The sequence below is a fragment of the Sus scrofa genome, chromosome 18 (genome assembly GCF_054392235.1).
Source record: "Sus scrofa isolate SSC_HxYL_T2T_F1_AM1 chromosome 18, Sscrofa_HxYL_maternal_Yorkshire_Landrace_v2.0, whole genome shotgun sequence".
In the NCBI taxonomy this organism is placed as follows: domain Eukaryota; kingdom Metazoa; phylum Chordata; class Mammalia; order Artiodactyla; family Suidae; genus Sus; species Sus scrofa.
This window is the reverse complement of record NC_139400.1, coordinates 38,234,965-38,252,686: the sequence shown is the minus strand read 5'-3', so window position 1 is coordinate 38,252,686 and position 17,722 is coordinate 38,234,965. Positions and strand designations below refer to the sequence as shown.

Below are 17,722 nucleotides of genomic sequence, written 5' to 3'. Positions count from 1 at the left end.
AATGAGCAGGAAGTATGTTATAAAGATGACTTGTGCTATTAAACAGCACAGATTTTCTCAGCCTGAGCACTGTTGGCATTTGGGCTTAGATAACTCTTTGTTGTGGAGGCTGTCATGCATTTTAGGATGTTTAATAGCATCCTTGGCCCTCATGGTGCCAGTAGCACCAGCCATTCATGACAGTCAGAAATGTCTCCTGTAGGACGGAATTGCCTCTGGTTGAGAACTATAGGTCTAGACAGACTGAAGCTAGTGAGACTAGTTGGGAAACTGAGTTAAATGTTAGGACCTGATTTAAAGTGGTTTCACAAGATACAGAAGAAAAAAATGATTGCTAACATTTCATAGTTGGAATCAAAACATGGTAAGTGAATGTAGAGAAAAGGAAAACTCAGATAACTGTGAATATTAACATTTGATTGTCTCGGAAGAGATATGACAACTGACAACTAAAGAACCAAGGAGAGAGAATGCACATCTCGGGGAATAATGGTGAATTTAGTTTGGGTTCTGCTGAATTTGAGATGCTGGCAGAATGTCCATGCGAACATGCCTAACAGATATAGAAATGTAGACATGGAGCTTGGAAAAGGATCAGGCTCAGAGATTTTATGTAGATTTGAAAATCCTCTTTGTGGGTTAAAGCTGCAAGGTGGGAATAGCCTTTCAGGAGAGCAAGTTCAGACATAGCAAAGAGGAGAGGGCAGAGAGCATATACTTTTGGATATTTTCATTTAAGGAATAAGAGAGAGAAGGAGAGAAACTAGAAGGTAAACCTTTGAAGTAGAATTATATACCTGAACTGAGAGCACTTATGACTTGAACCCACAGTTTTTAAATTAGAATCACTCACCCAGTGTCTGGATTACTGAGGTTCAGGTTCTTTGTGCTTCAGCACAGGAGGAATTCAGCCAGAGAAAAAGTGATACGCAAGAACTAGATTTATTAAGATAAGATGCTTGTGAGAAATGGAAGCAGGCAGGCAAGGAGGCTCTGCCCTGAGGATTAGGGCTACAGTTTTATAATCATGGGGAGTGGGAAAAGACCACCTCTTCCTCTTAGTAATTAAGTAACTCCTTTTTGGTATCTGTTAAGAGAGTATTTGACCCTATGAGGTCAAACTAGGACTGTCAAGGTGCTTATTCAAATCAGCAGAAGGGTGGTCCTTAAACCCCTGCCCTTCAATGTGAACTTGAATGCAGGCCTCATTTTATTTTTCATTTAATGAACTGAGGCACATTTCTTGCTTTGTTCTGGTGGTTTTCTTGAGCAATCGTTAACTTACAGTGATGTCCCCATGTCTCCTAGGTTTCCCTCTCTATCTGTGGTCCCTATGCAACTACCTGTATAACTATCCTACTCCATCCCTATCGTACCTAGAACAGAGTAGGTCCTCTTCTCACAGAACTTATTTCCCAAAGGAGCAGTGCAATGTTGCAGAGAGATTACAAAGGAATATAGAACTGATAAAAGCCTTTGGCTTTAAAAGAAAGAGATGAGAAATTATATCTACCATATTTACATTAATGTATCAATTGTCAGAACAACCTTGCTGTTATCCCCATTTTACACACTATAAAACCAGCGCAGATGAAGCCGACTATTTTAAGTGGTGGGCCAAGGATGATTGGTGACCTCTAAGAGAGCAGTTTAATTAGAATTCGGAGCAAGGAATGGAGAGAGAAAAGCCAGATTATCAGCATCTAAAAAGTATGCATATGTTTTCCTCTTCCAAAAATGGCCTTTCAGTCTTGGCTACATAGTACTTCAGTAACCAGACTCAAAGACTTCACTCATCTTCATTTGTATCCTGGCCTATCTCTGCTTCCTTAGCAATTTCTTATTTCTTGTATTCTTCAGGGGCAGGTCCTATGTTTTTTTCACCTGTGTAATTCCAGCAGATTGCCTTGAATATATTAGATCAGTGATTTCAATTAGCTGCACATTAGAATCAACTGGAGAGTTTATAAACAAACATGGATGCATAGGCTTCACTCATGGATGAAGCCTGGAGCCGCTGCGCATTTTTCAAAAAAAGCTTCCCAGATGAGTTGAATGTGCACCAGATTGAGTTTCACTGTATTACATGCTGGATCAGTGTTCGCCAAAGATAAGAGTAGAGATTGGAATTATAAATTGCTCTCCCTCCCATATTTGTCTTTTAATTAATTTTTAAGCTTTTTAAAATTGAAGTATAATTGATTCATAATACTATATTCATTTGGGGTGTACCATTTGTACACTGAAAAGTAGTAATTTGTTACTTTTATACATTACAAAATAATCACCATGATAAATCCAGTTACCATTTGTTACTACACAAAGTTATTATGATTATTTTTGACTGTATTCCCTATGCTACACATTATGTTCCTGTGACTCAATTATTTTACAACTAGAAATTTGTATGTCTTAATCTCCTTCCCTATTTAAGAGTTACTAAATTACTAAGAGGAAGAGGTGGTCTTTTCCCACTCCCCATGATTATAAAACTGTAGCCCTAATCCTCAGGGCAGAGCCTCCTTGCCTGCCTGCTTCCATTTCTCACAAGCATCTTATCTTAATAAATCTAGTTCTTGCGTATCGCTTTTTCTCTGGCTGAATTCCTCCTGTGCTGAAGCACAAAGAACCTGAACCTCAGTAATCCAGACACTGGGTGAGTGATTCTCATTTAAAAACTGTGGGTTCAAGTCCCAGTCTGAGTTTTGGCTGGGTTCAAGTCATAAGTGCTGTTAATTTCAGGTGTATAATTCTACTTCGAATTCTCAAATTCTAGTTTCTCTCCTTTTCTCTCTTATTCCTTAAATCAAAGTATCAGTAGTGAAGCTATCAGTAGCGAAGCAGGAGAGAAAGAACAAGTACCACTTCATTTTTTCCTACTATCTCATTTTTGGGATACTTTTTTTCTAAGATAGAAAAATTTTAGAAGTGTTTATGGGCTGAGAGAAGTGATTCAGAGGCAAGAAAGAAAATGAAAATCTAAGATAGATAGTAGTTTTTGTAACTTTTTCAGTTAATGAGTGCCTACATTGGATTTGCAGGTTTCTTACTACTTTAAATAATGGTAAAAGATATTTAAAGAAATTAATGTTGAATTCAGTGGATGGCCTAGTTTTAGATTAAGTGATATGGGCCTTGTTTTTAATTACCATTCAAAATGATAATTATAAAGGAAAAAATTCTTAAGGAAAACTTATCAAAACAAATTACCTCTCACATATACTCAGAATAAATTGGTTTATACTACAGCCATGCATTTAGTGATCACTTGATCATAAACTGTTTAAATAATAATAGAGTTTAAGAAAGCATTTTTTTTCCATCCTTATTTTACTTTTAACTCTCAAAAAGGCATAGGCAATTTTTAGGGAATTATGGGAAACAATGTCAGATAATTCTTGCAGTTGAAGTAGAAAAATTCATGATAGCTCTTTTTAACTTTACTGCTGGTGCCTAAGTCGGTGACCTTTTTTAGTATTGCATTCTTTGAGAATCAGATGAAACCTATGATTCTTCAGAAGATCAAATGCCTCAAATTTTGCATATACAATCTCTTATAGGGAATTGGGTACAATATCTGGCAGTCCATCAGAAGCACTTGGGCGAGATTTTCAAAAATACAGAGGTTTTAATCCTGTAGAGATTGGTTCAGTAGATCTGGAATGAAACATAGGAATTTGTATTTTTTTCAAAAGCTTTCCTAGCAAATTAACTAGACCAGATTTGGGAAATCTCTACCCTAGTGTCTCCTGCCTTGGTCAAAGAGGAGATAACTATGTCGGAAAATGTCCAATATATGGAAAATAGAAGGGTTGTCAGCACAGTTGTTTGTTTGTTTTGCTTTTTGAGGCTGCACTTGGGGTATATGGAGGTTCCCAGACTAGGGGTTGAATTGGAGCCACAGCTGCTGGCCTATACCACAGCCACAGCAATGCCAGATCCGAGCTGCTTCTGCTCAGACCAGCTCACGGCAAGGCCAGATCCTTAACCCACTGAGTGAGGCCAGGGATCGAACCTGCAACCTCACAATTCCTAGTTCAGATTCATTTCCATTGCACCACAGTGGGAACTCCTATTAGCAGAGTTTTCAGATAAAATATAGGATGCCTGGTTAAATTGAATTTAAGATAAGCAACGACTAGTTTTTTGTATAAATATTTCCCATGCATTATATTTTTGAGCTACTGTGGAGTACAAGGCTATTTGCCTCTAAATTTAATGGTTCCATGCAGCTATTTTTTGTGATGTGTAAGTGCTTTCGTGATATGCATCATCTGCTTTTTATACTTTCACCTCTTTTTTTTCAGTTGCCCAAAGCGTTTTAAAATTTTTAAAACTTTTTTGTCAGCTTACTATATATACACTTTGGTGCATGACTGCATTTCTTTCTGAAGAATTAATGTTTCCTACAGACAGAATCTCCTGGATTTTCCCTTAGTATTTATAAAAATTTTTGCCAATTTACAGTGCCCAGCAAAAGCATCAGAAAAATCTGGAGAATTCATAGGCACAGGTAATTGAAGTAACATTAATTTTGCCTACAGCTTCTATAAATTATGCTGGCAATTGATTGACAACCTCTGATAAACCTCTCCACCTTGTGCTTTCCTGTGCTAGCTGGTGATCATAAAGTTGAAGTAGCACTGCCAGATGCTCACTTCTTCCAGTAATAGACACATCTTAAGGAGGCAGTGTGGGCCAAGAGAATTTTGTTACTTTTATCTGTGGCATTTCACCACAAAGCTTGGCTTTACTTGAGAAAGATGCTTTCCATACGCTAATGCAAAGACTGTCAGAATCAAGAACTGCAAGGCAGAAAGCTGCACGTGGAGTTTATTTGCATTCAGCTCTCCCTTTGTTCTTCTCTGAGAAATTTTTCAGTCTTATTCAGCCGTGTAGGTATAAAATTGTAAGTTTCCAGATCTGTGGTCCAGGTAGCATAGGATGGTAAAAACACTTGTTATATTATACTGTCCTGAGGGATCACCTAAGACCAAAAACAGTAAGTGAGTACTTTACTGATACTTGTCTGGATCATCACTCTCTGCCATAATGATACCAAAGATTTTGATCACAACTTCTTGTACCAGATGTGTTTATCTTCCATCTCTATCTGTTGCAGTACTGAAAAAACCAAGGAATTGGGAACTTCTTTAGAAAAGTGAGGCACTGGATTTAGCCACAAGTAGTTGTCTTTCTAGGTATTGTGACTAATCTCTTCCCATCACTGTGGTAGTTTGACTTCTGTACATGTTGGTCCAACATGATGTGCAAATGCCACATAATTCATCACTATTATTTGCTTTTCTCATCACCAAATTGAAAAATGTGTAGAGAAACGGATTTCTATCTGTAGGCTCAGGCTATAGAGTGCTTTAGATAATATGAGGGGGCGTCAACTGCTCTTTCTTGCCTGTAGCACAGAAGGAATCATTTGTGGCAGGTAGCATTAACATACTATTTTTGGGAGTTCCTGTCATGGCACAGCAGAAATGAATCTGACTAGGAAACATGAGGTTTCAGGTTCGATCCCTGGCCTCACTCAGTGGGTTAAGGATCTGGCGTTGCTGTAAGCTGTGGTATGGGTCACAGACAAGGCTCAGATCCTGCGTCGCTGTGGCATGCAGCTGTAGCTCCGATTGGCCCCTAGCCTGTGAACCTCCATATGCTGCGGGTGCGGCCCTAAAAAGCAAAAAACAAAAAATACTATTTTTATCACTGTCTGCAATTTGAGATACCTCTGATCCTAGGTGACTATCTCCTGATGTTCACAAAAAGAAAGTAATGTCTGGTAGAAAGCAGGAGACAATTTCTTATAAGATTTATCAAAACGAACTGTATTTTTACTCAAAGGAAAAGATAGCATTCATCCTTTCCTAGGGAAGGTATTTGGGAAGTTCTCTTTAAGAATATTGGAATCAATTGTATCTGATATTGAAAGATGAGTATCCCTGCCTTTCCCTTGTTTGAACGATTTAGTGGTTTACAACCGAATTCTGTCCCCTTTCTTCAGGTATTTGTGGGGATTCTGATCCAAAGTAGTTTGAGCAGTCGCAAACTGCCGGAGTGGCACATAGTTCAATTTGAGGAAGTCCTCGCTTTCAGATCTTCTAATTTCTCCATCAAAGACCTTTCTCACTATTTAATAAATTCACTTCATCTTCTAATTTGTGAACTAGCAAGGAGTTCTTTATAGGCCATGGAGTAAAGAATGGAGGAAGTTTGCTTAAAATTGTGGAAGAGCCTGTAATTCATCTTCCACTCCACAGGCCACATACATAAGATTTTTCCAAGTTACTTAACTCAGTAGAGTTGCAGTAAGTCTGGAGGTTTTAAAATGTTTAATTGATGTCATCCAGTGATTCAAAATCCTGATCTTTATTTTCATCTGAAAAGTTTTTTGATGTAAACTGTAGTTATTCTTAAATAAAATTCATTTCCTAAGAATTTCAGGGCCCTCTTTTCAAGAGATTTTATTTGTAAATTTTTGTTGTTGTTGTTCCTATAAAAGAACTTTGTTTTCTGCAGTCTTTGTCAGATTGGCTCAAATCCTTCCCTTTTTTTTTTTTAATGTTGTAAATATAACTGTCCAACTTTCCTCTCCTCCCTTTAAGTCCGTGGAGGATAGGAAGCTAAATAAGCACACTTATAAATTTATGTCTAAAATAAAAATAGAAAAGATCTATGAAGAATCTCTCTTATGTCCTTCTAATGTTGGGACTATATATCAGCTTATTTGCTTGCTTAAAATATATATTAAATAATTGAGTCCCTTGCTTCCTGGTCCCCAATTATATCTTAAATTTGAGCTTCCCAGATAAATGAGATCTTGTTTTATATGCCTCCTCTTCACTCTGTTGTTGAGAAAGGGATTCCTGCCATAGGGTTTTAAGGATGGCTGAACAAAACACATGCCGTTGGAGAGATGCAATGAAAACAGCCTATCAGTCACAACAGCCCAGGAGATGAGCACACAGTAGAGGGCCACATGGGGGTTGCTTTCAGGAACAGAGTGAACAAGCAGAGGCCATGGGAGGTAATCTTTGTAATATCAAGAGGGTAGATGAGCCCTGGTTCCAGCGTGAGGATGTCTTTGGCTAGTCTACATAATCCTGCAGGCTGGCAGGGAACTGAAGCCTACTACTCAGGGATAGGAAGGAACTATGCCTTTTCTCTCTGATAAAGAGGGTTGTCTGCTGGGACCTTATCTGCAGGAGCAGATTGAGGATTGGTACTTGCAGTTAGGCCATTCGAGGTCCTCCTGTTTTTCCCCAGATGTCAAGGCACACATAATACTGGGCTTAATTTTAGGCCTTATACTACATTTCTCAGCAGTAGTTCTAACCCTTTATCAAAAGTATATGCTGATGATTACTGTACCAAAAAGTACATAAGTTTTTAATAGCATAATTTGATCTTTTATGTTTTCTTTTCCATGTGAGTTTTCGATAATTTGCAAAATTTAAAACATATTCTGCTGCTCTGTATGATTTAATCACAGTAGATAAAACGCGGCCAGAATATATATGCAGTGACATGTAGACATGAAAGACAAGAGTTCTTGTTTGAAAGACTGAATGGAGTGGTGAGGCTCCAGTACTGTGTATATGTGGAATGATAAAAAGAGTGGGTAGGTTGTAGGAGTTAGAAAGTAATGGCAAGAGTAAAAAGGTAGTAGCTATTATTTGATTGCTTACTTTGTGCCAGGCACTTTTCTCTTTTTACTGCTGCACCTGGGGCATATGGAGGTTTCCAGGCTAAGGATTGAATAGGAGCTTATGCCACAGCCGCAGCAACAAGAGATCTGAGTGGCATCTGCTCCCTACGCAGCAGTAGGGATGCAACAATGCTGGATCCTTAGCCCACTGAGTGAGGCCAGGGATTGAACCCACATCCTCATGGATACCAGTTGTGTTCTTGCTCACTGAGCCACAACAGGAACTCCCCAAGCACTTTTCTAAATGTATTATCTCATTTACTGCAAGTGAGGAAGCTGAATTTAATTTGCTTATGGTCATATAGGTAGGAGGCAGTACAGATGTAGTCTAAGTACATATAGTCTTATTTAGGGTTTATGCTGTTAACAGTACATTTTATAACCTTCAGATATGGAAAACATTATATGTCATGCCAAGGACTTTGAACTTTTTGGCAGTGGGGAACCATTAGATGATTTTAAGCAGGAAAAAAAAAAACATAATCCGAATTTTTATTGAAAAATATTAATCTGGTGACAGAGTGGAAAATGACTTTTGAAAAAATGTGGGACCAGAGTCAGGGCAGTTATTGTAACATTCCAGAAACAAAATGACTGGGTCTGAATGAAATGGAATCAAAGAAAAGGGGATTGCATTTGAGCAAGAGAGACAGACACTCGACTAGGATAAAGGGAAAGATGTGGAATGGTGTCTAGGTGGTGCCAGTAACTGTATGAAGAACAGAGGGAGTAGGCTTGGGTGAGACATGCTTCTGAGGTATCTTTGAGGCATTTAATGGGGGTTTCTAATAAATAAATAATATTTTAGAAAAATCCTTCTTGGTCTCGAGAGAGGTTTTGAAAGGTGTATAGATTTGAAAGCTGTTGTTATTTGGTGATAGCAGTAGAAGTAGCTGAGATTACTTTCTTCTTTTTTAATGGCTGCATCCACAGCATATGAAAGTTCCCAGGCCAGGGATTGAATCCAAGCTGCAGCGGTGGCAACACTGGATCCTTTAACCCACTGCACCAGGTTGGGGATCGAACCCCAGCCTCCACAATGGCCCAAGCAGTTGCAGTCGGATTCTTAACCTCCTATACCACAGTGGGAACTCCTACCTAGAGATTTTGTTTGTTTGTTTCCAACCTATCTTCCAAACCATCATAGAAAAATTATGTTGAATTGGGAGGCAGCTCTGTGAAAAGCTTTGGAATTCATCTGAAGACTTCATTCACATCCCAGTTCTGGATCTCTGTTTTCTCTTTTCAAGAATTAAAAGTAATAACAATCATCTCAGAGAGTAACTGTAGATAATACTTTATTTTATCTAACAGACACAGGGATTTAAAAGGTTAAGAAATAATGGTGTATTTCATCTCCCTTAATTTACCTGTTAAAAAAAAAAAAGGAAATTTATGGAAGTTTAATCAAAACCTGGGTACAGATCATTTGTGTTAGCTTAGATGAAAACCCAGATCTTAACTGGACATTGCCACCACAGAACTGGGAACTAGCTTTTTCTTCTGTGTGGCTAGCACTGGTTTGAGGTAAGCAGAGTCAAGTAAAGAGAAAAGGGGTGATTTCCAAGTGAGAGAGGACATTGGTGTGTAGGAAGTGAATGCACTGCAGAAAACACAGAAATGCATGGGTGTAAGCCATTTGTACTACTGTAGGGCACAAAGAAACATTTCACATGTGATATGAAAATGCCTGTATTCCAGAGCTAGTGTTAAGAATACTAAATTATACTAATGCAAGTATATTTATTCTCTACTACTATAACTGCTAATACTAATATTATTATGTATTTATCCAAGTTTACATTGCTAATGAGTAGTAGAAATTAAAATCCAACTCATTCAGTCTGGCTCCAGAGATCACACACTCTACTGCTTCTTCATATCAGCGTAAGTTTTTTTGTGGTTTTTTTTTTTTTTTTTTTTTGGTCTTTTTTTGCTATTTCTTGGGCCGCTCCTGCAGCATATGGAGGTTCCCAGGCTAGGGGTCGAATCGGAGCTGTAGCCACCAGCCTATGCCAGAGCCACAGCAACGCTGGATCCGAGCCGCATCTACAACCTACACCACAGCTCACAGCAATGCCGGATCTTTAATCCACTGAGCAAGGGCAGGGACCGAACCCTCAACTTCATGGTTCCTAGTCGGATTCGTTAACCACTGCGCCACGACGGGAACTCCTGTATTACTTTTAGTTGAGATATAATTTCCTGCCATAAAATGCACAAAGCATAATTTTCATATATACACTCAGGCAATCACCAATCACTCAAAATAAGATAAAGAAAATTTTTCATCATTTCAGAAAGTTCCTTATTCTTTCTAATCTGTATATTCACCCATTTCCCAACCATACCCATAAGTTTTCTCACTATAGATTAGTTTTCCCTGGCTTTGGATGTCATGTAAATGAAATCATATAAGATTTATTTTGTGTGTGTGTGTCTGGGTCTGGCTTCATTATAGTCAGCCTGTTTTTGAGAGTTATTCATGGTATTGCTTGAATGAGTACCCCAGTTTATTTGTCCATTTTCCTCTTGGTGGACATTTCAGACTGTTATGAATAAGGCTGTGAACGTTGTTGTGCATTCTTTTTGTGGATATATGCATTCATTTGTCATATTAAATACTTAGAAATTTCTGGGTCATGAGAGAGAGAACTTTTGAAGTAAACAATTTTGGTAGGTTACATAAAAAAAAGTTTTTTATTATTTGAAAATTGCATATTGAACAGTTAGAGCATTCCTCAAACACAGTTTGTGTAGATGTTCAATGAAAATTTAAGTGAAGTTAAATTCTACTGTATAGCCCAGGGAACTACATCCAATCTCAGGATAGACCAGGCTGGAAGATAATATAATAAAGGGAATGTATGTGTATGTTTGACTGGGTTACTTTGCTGTATAGCGGAAATTGGAATAACATTGTATATCAACTATATAAACAATAATAAAAAAATTTTTAATATATGTTTAACCATATATGGAACATCAGAAAGCACCCATTCACTTTGTTTTTATCAAGTCTAAACTAGAATAGTTTGTTTTTGAGTCTCTAAAGTCATAAGTTGGGTCAAACAACTATAAACAAACAAAAATGGTAGATAGGATTATATCATATCTTAGAACTCAAAGAACTCAAATAATTAGAATTCTCTACTTAACCTAAAATTGCTTAACTTGATTTTAAGTTCATCGTGAGCTGTACCAATGCCTAAATAACCCTACAAGAGTTTTTGTGTATAAAAATGAATTATTCTTTGTTTCCAGGGATAACCATTGGAAGTCTTTAAACAAAATAAGTTCTTTGTAAAAAGGAATTGGATATTCATTTAATGTTACTTACGTAATATTTTCTTAGTGTTAACCAGTGCCTCTAGTTATAATAGGATAATATTTCTTCTTGCTCCCTGCTATTATTGAATAGTCATAAGTTCCTTGGGAGTTAACCCTTTGCAGTTACTATCTGAATGATGACTGCTAAATTTGTTAGACACTTTTTGGAAGAATCTTTGAAATCTAAAAATTATGATGTGTTTTTCATATCCCTGACTGAAAAGAAGTAGCTCACATTTTAAAAATAGTGCTGAAAATGGTTACTTTTTCTTTTTTCTTTCTTTTATTTGTTTATTTGGTCCAGTGGGGAAACGAAGTTCATTTTAACAAATAGTATTAGGATGTTTTATTTATCCTTGTGACAGTGTAATTAAAAGTGGATCCCATCCCATACCATACATAAAAATCAGTCCCAGGTGGATTAATGGCCTAAATGCAAAGAGCAAAACTTTAAAGTTAGAAAAAAATGTAAGAGAAAACCTCCATAATATAAGAGTAGAAAAGGAACTTTTTTCCCCCCACTTCTCTATACTTCACTATGTTCAGGGCTTTCTCATATTACCACAGTATGGTTATCAAAATCAAGAAATTTTATCTATTATATATATATATAGATAATTAATATATATAGATTTCAACTGCACCTGCCATGTGGAAGTTCACGTGCCAGGGATTGAACCCTCACCACACTGACCTGAGCCACTGCATTGACAGTGCTGGATCCTTAACATGTTGTATCACAAGAGAACTCCAAGAAGTTACATATTGATACATTGCAGTTAGCTCACCTACAGATTCTATTCATATTTTGCCAGTTGCTGGTCTCGGATCTAATCCAGGATCACACTGAGTTTTGTTGTAGTGTTTCTTTGGTCTTTAATATGGAGCAGTTTTTCAGCATTGTTTTTCCTTCATGACCTTACCATTTTAAAAGAGTTCAGAATAGTTATTTGTAGACTTAATTTCCACATACTTGATGATGTGTCATGATTAGATCAACCTATGAATTTTTGGCAGGAGTATAACAAAAGTGATGTTGTGTTCTCAGTTCATCCTATTAGGAGGCACATGACATCAGTCTATATTATGATATTTTGGATCATTTAGTAAAGGTTATGTGTAGCAGGTTTTCTTAATGTAAAATTACTATTCCTTTTAAAGTATGTAGATTCATTCACACGTGTAAATAGCCTATTGTCTTACACTCACCAATTTTAGCATCTGTTGATAATTTTTGCCATTGTTGGTCAACCCAGGCGATTGTCTAATTCAGTCATTCATTCCTTCGACATTTATTAATTGAAATTCTGCAATAATGAGGCGCTTTCCCCCCATTTGCTCTTCATTACTTTATGTCAGTATGGACTCATGGCTTCTTATTTAATTTTGTGGGTTACTATCCATTACAGTTATATAATTTGTTGCTTGAAATGTAGTCTATAAGAAAAACAAAATACAGGGAGTTCCCGTCACAGCTCAGTGGTAACAAACCCGACTAGTGTCATGAGGACGTGGGTTTGATCCCTGGCCTCACTCATTGGGTTAAGGATCTGGCATGGCTTTGAGCTGTGGTGTAGGGTCACAGACGTGGCTCGGATTTGATGTTGCTGTGGCATAGGCCAGCAGCTCCAGCTCTCATTCAACCCCTAGTCTGGGAACTTCCATATGCCACTGGTGTGGCCCTAAAAAAAAGTGTTTAATATTGAGTAATATTTTTGTGTTATCTGAGATAGTGGTTGGGCCGAAGTCATTTTTTTCTCAGAGGTAATATATACTAACAGTTTGTATATTGTTTTGAATATGCTACTTTGTCTTCTGTGTGACTTTATAGTATCTACTTTTTTATAAGAAGCATAACAGAGTGGAACATATATTTTATGTTTATCTTTTTATATGTTTTATGCAAAATAATGTTTGGATCCTGGAGAGAGCAAAGAAAAAATATAGCCCTTTTAGCGTTTAGCTCAGGTTATTAGTAGGTTAAGTTTTTTAAACCGTTTTACTTGGTGTCATTTATGAGCTATGCCTGTCAAGCTATCAGTGACTATTACATAGATTAAGAGTTAATATCCCATTTAGCCAGATCTTCCCAACAAAAACAAGGCATCTCTCTTCCTTCAATCTAGAATTATAGTTTAGAAATACAGTAAAAATAACTCTTTCCTGAATCCTACTCCAATTTAGAAGGATTTGACTTTGAATAATATCGTTTGGAGGAAGATGGTGGTTAATGCAGGAGATTTAGCAGTGGGCCTTAGGAATGCATCTAATAATTCACTGGGCTCCTCCAGAAAAACTATAATATTCCCAAGGGTAAATTGAGTTTTGTTCCATGTGTGTTGGAGAGCCTTTGAGGAAAAATGTTTTTGATTACTTTCGGAAATTCATTCTACTCTTGGGGACGTCGTCTTGTTAACTTATATGAACTTTTTGCTTTCTTGGATTTGGAAGTGGGCTAGAATAAATAATTTTTAAAATTAAAAGCAGAATTGGCTAGGAAGGCTGGATATAAGGGAATGTTCAGTTTGTAGCAGTGTTTAGAAAATACCCTGATGATTGAACAATGTCTTAGGAAGACAATTAAGCCTTTACTATGGTGGAAACACTTTCTTTAGCAATTGAGAAATCAAAAAATCAGATTCTTTGAAATTCACAGTGACCAGATTAAGGTACTTCAGGCATAGCTGCTATAATGTAAGCTGTGTTTTGGATTCTCAAGCAGATCGCTCCCAAGACCACTCAGTCCTCACTGGCACTTCTTTTGACCCACTATTCATTTTGAATATTATGGGTGCCCATTAACTCCTTTGGCTACTATATGTAGCACAATAGTAAGGGCAAATAAGTCTGTAGGATAAAAGTATAGCACATTTTTGCCTTCTGGTTGAAAATGCAAAGTAGAACTAACTAATCTAAATTATATAAACCCTTTTTTTGAAAGAACTAAAATTTCTAAAGCTAAACAACTAATCATATCACTAAATATGCCAGATATATATGTGTCAGTATTTTAATTTTGTCGGTTTTATTGATAGTGTGTAAATCATTAGAAGTGTTAAAAGCAATTTCCTCAAAATTCTGAAAGTTTCGAAAATAATTTGAAAAATTCAGCAACAGCTTACCAGAATTTTTATTTGTTACCTATGTTGATGATTAAGACTTTAAGTACAAGCATTTTACCCCAATAGAAGAGAGGGAGGAAGAGGGAACAAGGGGAAATTAAGGCATTTACATAGTCATAATAGATTCCAATGTACATTTGGGATGCATTGTCTTCTATACTCACTCCACTCTTGCCTGTTTAAAATTAGCTATTTTTTATATTTTGCCTGTTGATTCTAATAATACTTTAAAATAGTTTAGAATAAAATAATTTTGGAAATGCATGAAATATGGATATTTAACATATAGCAAAAGTACTCCCTTCTTTTTGTTTTTTACTTTCAATACATTCATGTCACCATTACCAAAGTTGAAATATAGTTTGATTCCATGATCTCAAAAAACTTGCTTATTTTCTTCCTTTCCCTCATTTCTTCCATTGTGTTCACACCCTTGTGCACTCCTCCTAGCCCCTGGCAGCCATTGATCTGTTCTCCATTGCTATAAAATATTGTTTATTTGAGAATGTCCTGTAAGTGGAATTATATGTTATTACCATGTAACCTTTTGAGATTGGTTTCTTTCATTCAGCATGAGACTTCTGAGATTAATCCAAGTTGTTACGCGTTTTCATAACTTGTTCATTTTCATTGCTAAGTAGTATTCCATTGTGTAGATGCACTGTCATTTATCTGCTCACCCATTTGTGGACATTTAGGTTGTGGATTGTTTCCAGTTTCAAGCAATTTTGAGTAGATTTTTGTGGGAGCATGGGGTAAATACTTGGAAGTGGGATTGTTGTATCATATGGCATGTGTTTCCAAGAAATTGCCAAACTGTTTTCCATACTGATGGTACCATTTTGCTTTGCCACAGCAATATATTAGGGCTCCAGGTGTTCTGCATCTTCATCAGCACTTGGTATTATCATTAGTCTTTTTTATTTTAGCCATTCTAAAAGTTCCTATCATGGCTCAGCCACAATGAACCTGACTAGTATCCATGAAGACACTGGTTTGATCCTTGGCCTCGCCAGTTAAGGATCTGGTGTTCCTGTGATCTGTGGTGTAGGTCGAGGACACTGCTCAGATCCCACGTTCTGCTGTGGCATAGGCCAGCAGCTGCACCTCCAATTTGACCCCTAGACTGGGAACTTCCATATGCTCTGGGTACGGCCCTGAAAAGACAAAAAAAAAAAAAAATCTACTTTAGCCATTCTATTAGGTATATAATAGTATTTCATGATTTTAATATTCATTTTCGTAATGGTTAATGACATTGCTCATTCTTTTGTGCATTTATCTGTCTTCTGTATGTACTCTTTGGTGAAGTGTGTTCATGTCTTCTGTTCATTGTTTCCTTACTATTGAGTTTTGATAGTATATGTTTTGAATACAAATTCTTTATTGGATATGTGATTTGCTGATATTTTCTCCAGTTTGCAGCTTGTCTTTTCATTTTCTTAACAATGTCTATAGCAGAACATAGGTTTTTAATTTGATAAACTCTATTTTATCAGTTTTTCTTAGTGGATCTTGGCTTAATTGTGAGGTCTAATAACTTTTTGCCTAGCCCTAAGTCATGAAGATTTTCTTCTATTATTTTTTTTAAGTTCTATATTTTACATTTAGAGCTGTGATCCATTTTGAAGTAATTTTTTGCTAAGGAGTTGGCTTTAGATTGTTGTTCGTTTTTTTGCTCATGGATATCTAATTGTTTGGATATCATTTGTTGAGAAGAAACACTTTCTGCATTGAATTGCCTTTGCTCCTTTGTCAGAAATCATTTGGCCATGTATATGTGGGTGTGTGTATATACACACATATATATATTTTTTTCTTTTTGGGTGCATGCCTGTGACATATGGAAGTTCCTAGGCTAGGGGTCGAATATGTGTATGTGTATGTATCATGATTGTTTGGTGGATGTTATTAAATAATTTTCCTGCTTCTATTGAGGTGATATATTTTTTGATTTTTAATCAGTTGATACTGTGAATTGCTATCATTAATTTCCAAATATTGAAACAGCCCTACATTTCCAGGGTAGACCCCACTTGGTCATGATTGTTATCCTTTCTCTGTATGGCTGGGTTCAATTTGCTAATATATTATTGAGGATTTTTGCATCTCTGTTCATGACAGATTTTGGTCTATGATTTGTGTTTCTTGTGATATTTCAGTCTTTCTGTAGGATAATGCTGATCTCTTAAATTGGAAGTTCAGTTCTCTTTTCTGTAGTATTTTGTGTAGAATTAGTATTATTTCTTCCTTAAATGCTTGTTTACAAAAATACACAAAAATAAACTCAAAATGGATTAAAGACCTAATTGTAAGGCTGGATACTATAAAACTCCTAGAGGAAAACATAGGCTGGACACTCTCTGACTTAAACGGCAGCAATATCTTCTCATATCCATCTCCTACAGTAATGACAATAAAAATAAAAACAAGTAGGACCTAATTAAACTTAAAAGTTTTCGCACAGCGGAAGAAACCCTAAATAAAATGAAGACAACCCACAGAATGGGAGAAAATATTTGCAGTTAAGCGGCTGACAAGGGATTAATCTCCAAAATATATAAACACTTTCCTGCAGTTCAATATAAAAAAAAAATTAAGAAATTGGCCAAAGATTTAAATAGACATTTCTCCTCTCACTTGTTTTCAAACTAAAATTTCCTAAAGATCCAATCAGGTCTCGTATTAAAAACATTTTGAATTTATCCCCTCTTTGATTCTATATTATTATTACTAGTTTGTGACTTTATAGACACACAAATTTGTGACTTTATATAGACACACAAATATATTTTCTTCATTGTACCTAAATGTGTCTTATTTCCATATACATACAAATTTTCTGGATCAGTTTTTTCCATTCTAGTTTAAAAGAAAAATTTGCTTACAAGAAAATGTTTATATGTTCATTAATTATATATTTTAATCTGCATTCAGCCTGTTTATTTTGATTATATTAAGTGATTAAAACACTTATTAAGTGTAGTAAACTTAGGGTGTTTGGAAAACATGACAATATCTTTGAAATCTTCTTAAGCCATTTTCACTACAACTTTGTAGTAGTATAATTTTGCATATTTTTGGTTGTCTTAGCAGAGGCCTATACTATGGAACACTTATATCTTCCTTTTTGTTTTAGGTACGTATAGCAGCGAAATTCATCATTCATGCCCCTCCTGGAGAATTTAATGAGGTGTTTAATGGTGAGTGTTTAATTCATAACACTAAGGCATGATATATCAAGCCAGAATAAATTATATAAGTGAAATAACTAAGCTAAGGGGAGTGTGTAGAAAAAAATCTGTATTTTCTTAATTAACTGTATGTACTAAGTCATATATTAATATAGTTTATGGATGATTTAAGGGATTTTCAAGGATATTTTCACTTTAAACAATTTTTGCCTCATTTTTTGACTTTTTTCTTGTCTTTTTAAATAAATTTAAATAAATAATTTTCTTGTCTTTTTAAATAATTTAATATTATTCTTTTGAGTTAATTTAATCAAACATAATTATCATATGTCATAAATGTATTCTAGACATTACAAAAT

At 36.0% G+C, this 17,722-nt stretch overlaps 1 protein-coding gene and 1 pseudogene across 1 annotated transcript in view; one reads left to right on the top strand and one right to left on the bottom strand.

Moving 5' to 3' along the window:
- CAPZA2 (capping actin protein of muscle Z-line subunit alpha 2) overlaps window positions 1-17,722 on the top strand; it is a 48,676-nt gene that overhangs the window by 8,156 nt on the left and 22,798 nt on the right. The window contains 1 exon segment of the mRNA NM_001097455.1: window positions 17,309-17,372. Coding sequence (NP_001090924.1) covers window positions 17,309-17,372 — 64 coding nt within the window.
- Window positions 4,483-7,291, bottom strand: LOC146394985 (RAB11-binding protein RELCH pseudogene; annotated as a pseudogene).